This window comes from Nuphar pumila, chromosome 16 (assembly GCF_984573655.1).
Source record: "Nuphar pumila chromosome 16, dmNupPumi1.hap1.1, whole genome shotgun sequence".
Classification (NCBI taxonomy): domain Eukaryota; kingdom Viridiplantae; phylum Streptophyta; class Magnoliopsida; order Nymphaeales; family Nymphaeaceae; genus Nuphar; species Nuphar pumila.
In genome coordinates this window covers 6,241,970-6,254,054 of record NC_143264.1, presented here as the reverse complement: position 1 = coordinate 6,254,054, position 12,085 = coordinate 6,241,970, and the positions used below count along the sequence as shown (strand labels likewise).

Below are 12,085 nucleotides of genomic sequence, written 5' to 3'. Positions count from 1 at the left end.
TAAGAACTTGCCAATTCAAGAATCCAGAATTTCTTGAATTTGCATGCTCTTAGTAGCAATTAATTCAAGAATCTAGTGTTGAGATGAATAGTGTGGTAGATAGTCTTATTTGATGGCTTGAAATAAAAATGTAGCATACCACCTTATTTTCTTAAGTTATAAGCCTTAATTTTACTCCAAATATAACAATTTATATAAAATCAAACTAAGGTCCAAATCAGTGTAGGGGTGCCTATAACAAAAAAATATTTTAATAAATAAATTATGAAAGATCTTCTCTTAGACTTTTGACACAAAGTAATAATATATAAAGACATGATTTTTAAAAATATAAGAGCAAAGAATTACATCGGATTTCAAAAGGCTGGTGGGCTTTACGGAATAAGATGAAGGTAATCATAAGAGGTGATTTAGGGAGTAGTCTAAACATGATAAAACATGTTGGGCGGGAGGGCAGTTTGGGGAGGGGAGAAAATAAGCAGTGGGTCCCTAAAATAATGAGATTCTTGGATGACTGCCTAAAAAATTGTTGTGCAATGTCAATTATTGAAGGATGACTACCTAAAAAAAATGGTGGTGGGTGGGGCATGTCCTGCGTCCGCCATTATCAGACACGTATGAATACGTCCCGTTAGGGTGTCAACGGGTCGGGTTTGGTTTGAACTTATGTGGAATCAGACTTGGACCCGAATTTTGGGTATGATATAGGGTCCGGACCCAGGTCTAATTGGGTCTACATAAAAAAAAAAAACTTGATGTAAGAGTTTATTTGTAGGTTTTTTCTTATCAGGGAGATCACATCCACTTCAGATTTTCCAAAAAACATATCTACATAAGAAATTTGAAGGAAAGGACAGATGGGTGGTCCATTTAATGGTTAGACCATTCTCTTTATTACTATATACCTAACCTAACCAAAAAGATGGCAACACCTTTCACATTATATATATATGATCATGCCTGAGCATAATGACAACAGTGTTACCTAGGGGCTGAGCTACAGTAGTGTGTTTGAGTGCTTGTCCAAGCTACGAAAAAACATGTGTTTAGAACAGATAAGACAGTTGTTTTGTCTTAGACACACTGTCCAATCTGTCCTTGATACATTTTTTTATTTATTTTTAATTTAAGAAAAAGTCTTTGTGCCTACCATTCCAGGAAGGGTGTTACTCACGAAAAAAACCCGTTTCAAGCATCACATGGATGCATGAAACACCGCAGACACGCATCCGTAGTTTGACGAAAACAGTTCCACTACAAGAAAAATGCTAATTAGCTATGGATTTTTTCTATCGCAAATTTGTGATGGAGTAGCGAGAAAACACTATCTGTCGCTAACATTCGAAATATTTGTGAAATTAGCGATGAAAAAAATTTCGTCGTTAATTAGCGACGGATTTGCGACAAAAAAATTATGTCTCAAACTCCATCACAACTTAGCGACGAAAAAATTTTCAGTGTTATTCCCGTCGCTAAGTCACGATGGATTAGCGACGATATTTTTCCATCACCAAACATTACAAGAAAAAATGCTAATTAACGATGAATTAGCAAGGAAATTTTTCTGTCGCTAATCTGTCACTAATTAGTGAGGGAATTTTTTTTGTCTCTAATCCATCCCTAATTAGCAATGGAATTTTTCCATCTCTAACCCATCCCTAATTAGCGACGGATTAGCGATAGAAAAATTCTCTCACTACTTTTCAATTTAAACCGACCCATCTAGGGCGAGAAATTTTCTCTTTCTCTCCGTGCAAAATTTAAACCGACCCAGTCATTCGATTAAAGTGTTGGACGACGTGCTTCTCTTTCAGATCGTCCAGCTTTCTCGAGAAGCCTCGCAGGTGACGACCAAAATATGACTTCATGGCGGAGGAACGCGAGGAAGAAGAGGAGTCAGAGTTGTCGGAAGCATCCTTTGCTCATACTTTCCAACCGGCTATCGAATGGTCGCAGGTCAGCGAACTCAAAACTGCGGCGAGATTTGATCGAATCACGTTTCTTAGATGCTCTTTTATTTTTTTGCCGCGTCTGGGGGTTCTCGGTTTGATTGTCATCTACATCTTCGTTGATTTATGTGTTCAAAGTTTCTTCTGATCGCATTGCCACGTAACTAAGATGCTTTCTTTGTTAACTGAATTTCTTTTGTTGTTTCTTGATGAAATTAGGATTACTGGGCATTGGGTGAGTGTGCTATAATGCAATGCAACAATTAACACGTACCGAGGTAGTCGACCACATCGAGCTTCTTTGAAAGTCTCGTTGTCTTGATGTTTTCTTTTCATGCTTGTGCTTGACCTATTTTCACATTTTCTTCACGCTTGTGCTTGACTTCTCTTCACAACTTCTTTTCACGCTTGTGCTTGACCTTTGGTTGAAGATTCTCTTGAGCTTGACTTATCTTCAAGCTGATTGTTTCAGTCAAACTTTTCAAGTTGTAAAAAGGATTATGTGTGCCTCAGCTTGAGGCGTGCTTTGCCTCGAGGCATGCGCCTCAAGGCATATGAGGCGCACGCTTGAGGGCACTTTTTTTTATTTTAATTTTAATTTTGCAATGAATTAACGACAGATTATATCCGTCGCTAAGTCATCAACAATTTAAATCAGTTAGTGTTTTGTGACAGCCTTTAATCTATCGCTAATCCGTCGCTAACTTGTCAACTAAAAGTTAGCAACGGTTTATATCCAAATATAATCTGTCGCTACGTCATCTTTAATTAGCGACAAATTAACGACAGATAAAGTATGTTGTAATTTAACAATAAAGAATATGCGGCGGATGTTATTCGTCACTAAATACATTAGTGACAAAGTTTGCGATGGATTAGGGATGAATAACATCCGTCGCTAATACACATTTTTCTTATAGTGCATGTCGTGCATCGCGCTGTTTCAAATGTACATGAACGAGCTTGATAAGGACAATTTTGAGGGCTTAAATGGAACGAAAAACGTCCAAGATAAACGACCCATGTCATGGCTAAGTTTGAATATATATATATATATATATATATATATATATATATATATATATATATATATATATATATATATATATATATATATATATATTCTATCATGCAGCTCCGCTCTTATCTTTTCCCTGAGGGAACCTTCAGGGATGCATAGTTGTCGGCCCTTAAACAGATAGCCATCCTGCAAAAAGAAAGAAAAGCATGGGCTTTCTTAGCTCCTGGTGACTCACACTGGTCCACAATCGTGCTGAAGTACGGGTCGGTCTTGTACATATCCTTAATGGCCATAAACCCGACCACTTCTGCAGACATAGTTCCTAAAAGGATCACCCTCCGACGGAGGGCGTTAGCCACCCGATTCTGTGTTCCGAACTTATGCTTAAGTAGGAAGGTGTATTCCTGCAAAAACAACACCCACTTTGCATGCCAGCCGCATTCAAGAACTGCGAAAATCAAAGAAACTCCCTCTTGGCTGAGGTAATCCCCCCGATGGCGTAGAATTCTATATCATAGGGAGAGTTACCTAACTCTTACTCGCCTCATGCCATTTCTCGCTGTAAAAGCCATTATTAGGCTTAGGCTTCCCTCTTGGCTTAAAACTACCCCAATGCTTGGTTCGAAGGGGAGGCATCAGAGTCAACCTCAAATACCTTCTCTCTCATCTATAATCAGGCAAAGCTAAAACGGCTGCCTCGGTCATCTTTCACTTAATCCACTTTCCACTATCATCAGCAGCCTTAGTCCACACAAAACTGTTCAGCTTCATCTTTCACCCAACGACAACCTTTTAATAGCTGCCACTTTTGTGGGAGTGCTGCTATTAAAAGGTTTCATCAATTTGCTCTTCCTCAGCTAGTTAAAAGAATGAAATTGACTCATATTATGACAATTATAGATAAGGTAGTATAGATATCATTATGGGAGAAGTTGATCGTTGAAACGATAATGAAAGAAGCACAAGCGCACAATTCTTTTATAAGATCGGAATCCCTCGTATATATACCCTCTGCACATACCCACCTACGTTTTTTTTTTAAAGTGCGGCATTGCCTCCCTCATATCTGCACCTGTACTTATTTGACGTAACTATCAAGTTAATCTTCTTTTTCTTGCCATTATTACTCTCTCTCTCTCTCTCCAAGTCACTGAAAGCCACTTAATCCATGTTAATAAAAGTAAAGTAATTATGATCCCATTTTTGGAAACTTTATTTAAAAAAACAAGAAAAACAAAGAAGTGTTCTTACAACAGATATAACAAACATAATAAAGTGAGAAATATAACAAACATATAACAATAAGATACCGTGCACATCAATCCTGCATGCATTAAAATTTTAGGTCATATCCCATTGGTAATTGTTGCAGATCTCCGTTTTCATGTAAGTAATGAATGGTGAACTGTAATTAGCGTCCAGATTCTTGTACTCTTCCCACCAAGCCATGAAACTACTGTGCTCTAGGAAAACTGTACGGGATAACTCATGGTTGTTTACCAACTTCATGACATAGTCTTCAAAGTTAATCAAGTCCTTCCTTAGCACATCCAGGCTCCTGCCACCTTCTCCTTCCCCTCTCTTCAATTCATGCAGTTTCAGCGTAGCCTCCTCCACATGAGCCCAGAAGCACGAGTCTTCAGTCAGGCTCGGTGCCTTGTCCTTGTTCCTCGGCTTGGTCGTCTCCTTGTGCCATTTCTCCAGCACATCATAGTGGTGAGCTCTCCCATTGGTCATGTAGTCCCTGTTCTTGGGCTTCCTGTAGTATTCGGCAATGTCAAGTGGTTCGACCATGCGCCGGTAGTTCGTTCCGCCGAAGAGCCAGCGGTCCCGCAGCGGAACATCTGGTGTCTGTGGGTTATTCTCGGCTTTCTCCACCTCCTCCTTCCAGTACTTGGTCAGGATGTTCTTGATCTTAATAACATCTATATCCCTTTCTGAACTTCTGATCCTGAAACAGTCATAGTATTCCATGTTCTTTGCCTCACTCTCTTTCTTGTACCACTCCAATTTGGCCATCTGCTTCTTCACTTCATTGAGCCTCTTGAATGGATTAGGAACACTCTTCCTTCTGATGTACACCTCCCGCTCCCTTTCTTCCATTTTCTTAAGCATCTCGACATGTTTCTGTTGACATTAGAGCAACTGTGAGTAAGATGTTCAGTGGTTGTCACGTAGAGGTGCAAATGGATCAGATCCTGCCTGATTTGAATCTGAATCCAAATTTTGAATATTAGAAAATGAATCTCATATTAAAATAATCAAGATAAATCAAAATCCAATCAGAATGATGCTTTGGACCTTATTTTAAGGATCCGTATATGGAAATAAAGTGTTGCATTCGGATGGCAGGACCAACCAAACCCAATCTCTTTGCATCCTTAATTATTGTCCAAGCTCTGACTAGGAGTGCAGATAGGTTGGATATGGCTTGAGTCATGCTTGACCTGATACCATATATGTTTTAGTAAAATGGGATCTAGAACCAGATTTAGATCCAAATTTTCTGCATAGAATATGGTAAAACTCCTTTGGAAGAGAGAAGCAACCAGCCTGGAACTTATCCAGATTCCTGTATGGTATATATATAATCACCTAAAACAGTGCAGGTCCAGCCAGCACTACTAGTACCCTTTCATATCAAACACATCCAGCTTGTTTTTGTCATCTTGATGGATCCAAGTCTGATTAATATTGGGTCAGGCACTCAAGATACCCGATGGGTTTGGGCTGACTTCACACCAAAATAACCTGGTAAGACCCAGTCTTTACTCAGCCCGAACAGTAAATCAGGCAAGGTTCCAGTCGAAAAAACACCAGAAATCCGATAAAATGTTTAGCACTGTGCCATATTTAGCAGGGGCCTGAATCATATATATATATATATATATATATATATATATATATATATATATATATATATATATATATATATATATGAGAGAGAGAGAGAGAGAGAGGGGTTCAATTACCGGGTGATTGCTTCCAATTCCAACCGCTTCTAATTGTAGAGCTAAACCCACTGTGAGGCTCGAGTAGCCAGTTGTTTGAGTGTTGTTTCTATACTTGATGTTCTCCTTCAGTTGTTTCAGTGTGAAACACGTTGGTTTAGGCCATAGGCTGACCCGGATCCAATTTGTATGTGTTTTCATGTTAATTTCAGGCCTCTCTACTGGATACATGGATACCTTAGGATTGTCAATGCTCAGGAGGTACGACCTCGAAGTTAGCCATTGGTTGAGGTCAGGATCTATATGTGTAAGATCCATACCATGCTCACTGAGGTAAAGCCCCTTTGGAAGAGAGAAGCAACCAGCCTGGAACTTATCCAGATTCCTTTATGGTATATAATCACGCAGGTCCAGCCAGCACTACTAGTACCCTTTCATATCAAACACATCTAGCATGTTTTTGTCATCTTAATGGATCCAAGTCTGATTAATATTGGGCCTTCTCAGGTGCAACCCAAAAGTATACTGAATCTATTTGTATGGGTGGACATCAGATCAGGCACTGAACCTGATACCCCATGCGGCGAGCAGGTTATATGCCCCCGCCCCCCCCCCCCCCCCCCCCCCCCCGATGGGTTTGGGCTAACTTCACAGCAAAATAACCTGATAAGACCCCGTCTTTACTCAGCCCAAACAGTAAATGAGGCAAGGTTCCAGTCGAAAAAACACCAGAAATCCGATAAAATGTTTAGCACTGTGCCATATTTAGCAGGGGCCTGAATCATATATATATATATATATATATATATATATATATATATATATATATATATATATATATATATATATATAGAGAGAGAGAGAGAGAGAGAGAGAGAGAGAGAGAGAGAGAGAGAGAGAGGTTCAATTACCGGGTGATTGCTTCCAATTCCAACAGCTTCTAATTGTAGAGCTAAACCCACTGTGAGGCTCGAGTTGCCAGTTGTTTGAGTGTTGTTTCTATACTTGATGTTCTCCTTCAGTTGTTTCAGTGTGGCACCATAGTCCTTGAGGGGCAACTGTGTTAAGTTCAATCCTCCCAAAATTGGAGTGCTGTGGTCCAGCAATTCGAGAACCGAATCCGGATGATCGATACATGTGCAACTCGATCCAGAACAGAGAAAATAGGTGCCAAAAGGCTTGAACTCCCCGCCTGCACTTGGAACCAACTGAGTCTTTAGCTTTGAGACGACGAAGAGGCGTGGAACAAGGTCGTCGTGTCCGACAACGTGCCAAAATTGGGCCTTCCATTGCTCAATCTTGCCAATGGCTTTCTGGAGACCTTGGTCCCCAATGAAGGGGGATCCATAAGTGATGCATATAGGGAGTGAGGTGGATAACCGGTTCTTTAGGAGCCACAGAGTGACCAAGGCAGCAACTGAGCCTCCTAGCGACTGGCCAACTAGTATGAGTTGGGGTTGGTTCTTGGATGTTAAGGGCTGAATCTGTTCCAAAAAAGAAAATTGAGTGTTAGCTGTTCTGATTGACTTGTTAGAAATAAATTAATTGTATTAAGCAGGTTGCCTTAATAGAAATAAATAAATCCTGCTAAGCTGGATCCAATGATTAAGTTTTTTTGTTTTAAATATTGGAATCATGTAACTCAAGAGTGTGACATATATCACATAAGTTACGGTGGTTCAGTACCACAATCCACAATTAAAATGAACTCAAATTTGTAAAAAAAAAAAATACCAATGATTAGCACCTTAAATTTTCATTTTCAGTTTTTTTCTTCAGACTAGATAGTAGATACCCCTTAGCAGTATTCCTTGAACGCAGTGACTAAGGGCTTGTTGGTGATTATATAAAAGAGTATTTCATAAATAATAGTTGCCAAAACTATGGAAGGAGGTGCAAAAGATTTGCGTGTTCTATTTTTATTGGGGCGTGTGGGGCCATCAGAAACTACATAAGCCCGGGTCTGGTATAAAATTTCATAAACTATACCCAGATTCATTTATTAATCGGACCCCGGGTCTTCTTATTTATCACCATACCCAGAGGGCCAGAGCCTATAAGGTTTGGTCAGGATCGGGTCCGGGTAAACCCGACCCATTGACAGCCCTATATATCTCACGTATATTCATTTGTTAGGAACCAGTTGTTGGTTCATAATTTTTTTTATGAAAAAGATGATTGTATAAGTATGAAATTTAAAAATTTATGAGCTGTTGATCTTTCAACTATTGGAAAACCATCTTATGTGTTGAAATCAGAGGATTCAAAGGCTGGTCTTCAGTAGTTCAACTATTTTATACACATCTATATTATTGTCATAGTTTTAAAATAATACATCAAAGTTGGTAAAAGTTTTAGTGCACAACGTGCCTGTGTGTAAATCCGTGCACATCTATCTTTCTTCTCATAGATTTTATATACATATATGAAAAATGTTGTCATCGTGGATTCCTAACCCCCTCTGATTGAACTTATTCCGACCATTGATGTGTTCAGCATAAACAAAATTGTTATCTTGAGAAAACATGATTATGATCAAAAGAATAAAAATAACTAAAACTCGTTCAGGTGTAGAAGCAGGGATGGGCTTAGGCTTTCTCCTGCCCTGCCCCGTTTCTGATACCCGTTAGTAAAATAACTAAAACACCTTTAAAGATGAAGATGGCAGTGTATCGGGAAGAAAGGGGACTCGCCCGTTTGGACCGGGGATGGATGACATGAAACATCTAAGGATGGTGGGCAGAATTTTGACATGGGGTGGGGGTGAGGACCCTAATATAGAGACAAATTTGACTATACCAGACCTAAACATCAATGCTTTTAATTTTTAAAATTTCTGAAATATTCAACATTATAAAAAATTTGAAGGGAAGGACAGGTGGGTGGTCTATTTAATGGGTAGACCATCCCCTTTATTAATATATACCTAACCAAAAAGATGGCAGCACCTTTCTCATATTTTATATATATGCCTGAGCATAATGACAACATTGGTACCTAGGGGCTGAGCTACAGTGGTGCTACGAAAAAACATGTGATTAGAACAGATAAGACAAAAAATTTGTCTTAGACACACTGTCCAATGTGTCCTGGATACAATTTTTTTAAAAAAATTTAATTTAAGAAAAAGTCTTTGTGCCCACCATTGTTACGGGAAAAACCCGTCGCAAGCATCACATGGATGCACGGAACACCGCAGACATGCATCCGTAGTTTGACGGAAACGGCATGCCGTGCGTCACGCTGTTTCAAATGTACATGAACGAGCTTGACAAGGACAATTTTCATGGCTGAAATGGAACGGGAAACGTCCAAGATGAACGACCCATATCATGGCTCAGTTTGAATATATATGTAAGGGGTGCTCATGTAAACCTTCCCCATTTCTACCACCAAAACATTGTTCTATGTCCTTTGAGAACACCAGGGGCTGCCTCAGGGATTCTTTTCCATCAATCCAAGGGCAACCCCTTAAAAGCTACAGGAGAATAAAGAAATCCAAAACTTCCTTTGCAAACAAAGTGAAAAGCAAATAAAGTGAAAAAAGAAAAAGATAAGCTCTAAGATCTAATGATAATATTCTGGCACGAGATCACTGTAAAATATTAAATTGCCAATTATTACAAGTCTCCAAAATCAACCATCTATCTTGAGATAATTACAGCACTTGGCCTTGGCCCTTGATAAAAGTATGCGAATACTAGAATAAATGAATGGTCAATTACTTCAGTTCGTCCATCTTCAAATGGACGGTTGCCTACTTTCCATAATATAATGTTTCTTCTTCTTTTTTTCAGAATAAAACCCAACCAGATAAAATAAATTTCTGGCCAGGAAGCATTGTTAGATGGGAGAGCTTACTACCAACTAAAAGTCAACCTCACTGTGACATATATCAGCGGTAATTATGAAAATATCTTGAAAAACATGATTTTAAAGTCGTTGTTCTACGTTGCTTTATCACGGTTGGAGCACTATTTCTAACTTAACCCATTTTTTGCTGAAATTTTACCAAAAAATACAAGGAAAAAAGGACACAAATTCTCAAGAGAATTTAACTGTTGTTATTTTGATATTTTAAACTTTTTTCTCTATGGTCATGGAAGAGGAAAATATTTGGTGATCAAGAACAACGAAATTAAACGAAGGTTGAAGCAAAAATCTGATACATACCTGATTCTTGAGATCATTGTCGAGCAGAGAGAGAAAGGTAGAGAGAGGGGAGTTGTGGAGAAGGATGGATTTGTTGTCCTTGGTGATGAGAAAGCTCAGAGGACTCTCCTGCTCCACTGAAACAAGAGTTGGCTGGAAATCTTGTTGATGTCTGGTTGAATTGAAGGCTACGATGGTATACTTGGGCAGCTTCTTGATGGAGAAGGAGAGCTGGGAAGTTTGTTGGAGCTCTAAAATGGAGTCCCATCCCTTTTGGAGGATGCCTGTGCACAGCATCAGATTGGCCATCTCTATGCCCCCACTGAACCTGCACATACGTACCCACGGAGAGAAATGGACACCATAAATAGAAGCAATCTATATACAGAGAGAGAAAGAGAAAGAGAAAGAGTGAGAGAGAGAGAGAGAGATTTACAGTTGGGGAGCTGATGAATTGGTTGCAGCCATGGCCAACAGAGAGAGAGAGAGAGAGAGAGAGAGAGAGAGAGAGAGAGAGAGATCCAATTGGGGGTTTGAGGAAATTATAGCCAATGGAGAGAGAGAGAGAGAGAGAGAGAGAGAGAGAGATTTTCAATTGGAGTGTGGAAAATTTAATCAAGTGAGCCCCAGCCAATGGCGATGAAGTGCATCTGAAGCTTCCTTGGTAGTTCTTTAAGATGACTTGTGATAAATGTCTGAACCCATCGACGCGGTTTACAGTTTGAAGATTCTTTGAAAAAATAATATTCAATTTTAGATATTTAGAAGAGAAATTACTGTCTTGGTTTCAACATCGTGTCACAGGCTAAGGGACACGACACATCGACTGTGACCCTATTCCAGAGTTTTGCACCATAAAACTTCTCGAGAACTCTTACCTGCGATGGATCGATACTTTCAAAAATATCCACTAAGTCTATGTCACATGGACACTCTATTTTGTTGGCGAGTCCGTGGTGAAATGAGAAAGCACGTTCGGATACCGTGGACATGGACATTGACAAGTAAATATTTAATAATAATTTAATAATTGTATTGTTTTTTAATAATATTTCAATAAAATAATTTTTATAACATTAAAAATTTTAAAATTATTTTTATTAAAAAATAATTTTTTTGTGCCCTCATGTTCTCTTAAAAAAAAATTGAACTTTCGATTGGAACCTAATGTAAATCGGTAGCCCGATTTATCAAGAAATAGAACTACGAGATTATCAAGGAGAAAGCAAGAAATTCAAGAAAATTATTGGGAAATAATAAGAAACTACAATAAACTAACAAAAAAGCAGGAAATAACGAAAATAAACAAAAAAGATAAGAATTCTGATTTTCAACTTCAACTCTGAATAAACTCCTAGACGCCCTTATTACTTATAAACATAAGTTTATTAATCCTCAAGAAACAAATAACTTTCTAAATAGTATATCTAAATATCCGTATAAAAAAGACTCTAATAACAAAGAATGTAAAATCTAAAATGAATCTAAATCGGTCCTACTAAACTTGGTTTGCGTTGCTATGCTTATGCATTAGTCTCTTCAGGTTGGATAAGACTTGTCATCAAGTCTGGATCCTGCTGGTGCTTCTTTCAGTTCCGCTCTATTGTTAATTTGTGTCATGTATTGACAATATGCATTTTGAACATAATCAGGCTTCTCAAACTTAAGGCATTGACCAAGACCTACTCAGAGAAGTGTATAAAAGCTAGTCTTTTGGTAGACCTCTATATAAATCTGGATCAAATAAATCTAATACAAGTATGCTCCAATATGCAGTTGCCATGGATATGGGTGGTTTGATCCAGATTGGAGGCAACCCTGGTCACTAGTCGAAAGCCCTATCGATCCTCCTTCCCTCACATCTTCTTTGTGCCTCACCCTCATCGAATTATACTACCTGCCAATGAAAGTCACTCTGGTAGGTTGCTGCCAGCTAGGGATGCACACGAGCCGGGTTCGAGCCAAGCTTGGACTTGCTCGGCTTGACTCGCAAACACTACAAGAAAATAGGT

At 38.8% G+C, this 12,085-nt stretch overlaps 1 protein-coding gene across 1 annotated transcript; it reads right to left on the bottom strand.

The window, feature by feature from the left end:
- Positions 1-4,159: 4,159 nt before the first annotated feature.
- LOC149812789 (senescence-associated carboxylesterase 101-like) lies at positions 4,160-10,650 on the bottom strand. Its single transcript, XM_089991578.1, has 4 exons — positions 10,510-10,650; positions 10,095-10,401; positions 6,833-7,405; positions 4,160-5,097 (listed from the first exon to the last, which is right to left on the bottom strand). Exons 1-4 carry the CDS (start codon positions 10,539-10,541, stop codon positions 4,312-4,314), a joined length of 1,698 nt encoding a protein of 565 aa, XP_089847704.1. The 5' UTR covers positions 10,542-10,650; the 3' UTR covers positions 4,160-4,311.
- Positions 10,651-12,085: the final 1,435 nt, after the last annotated feature.

Bases quoted from the DNA above. Each gene is read 5' to 3' on its own strand.
- LOC149812789 (XM_089991578.1), bottom strand. From the start codon at position 10,541: ATGGCTGCAACCAATTCATCAGCTCCCCAACT. The intron at 10,402-10,509 runs GTAAATCTCTCT...ACGTATGTGCAG, and splicing joins AATTCATCAGCTCCCCAACT to GTTCAGTGGGGGCATAGAGA. The intron at 5,098-6,832 runs GTAATTGAACCT...TAATGTCAACAG, and splicing joins GAATTGGAAGCAATCACCCG to AAACATGTCGAGATGCTTAA.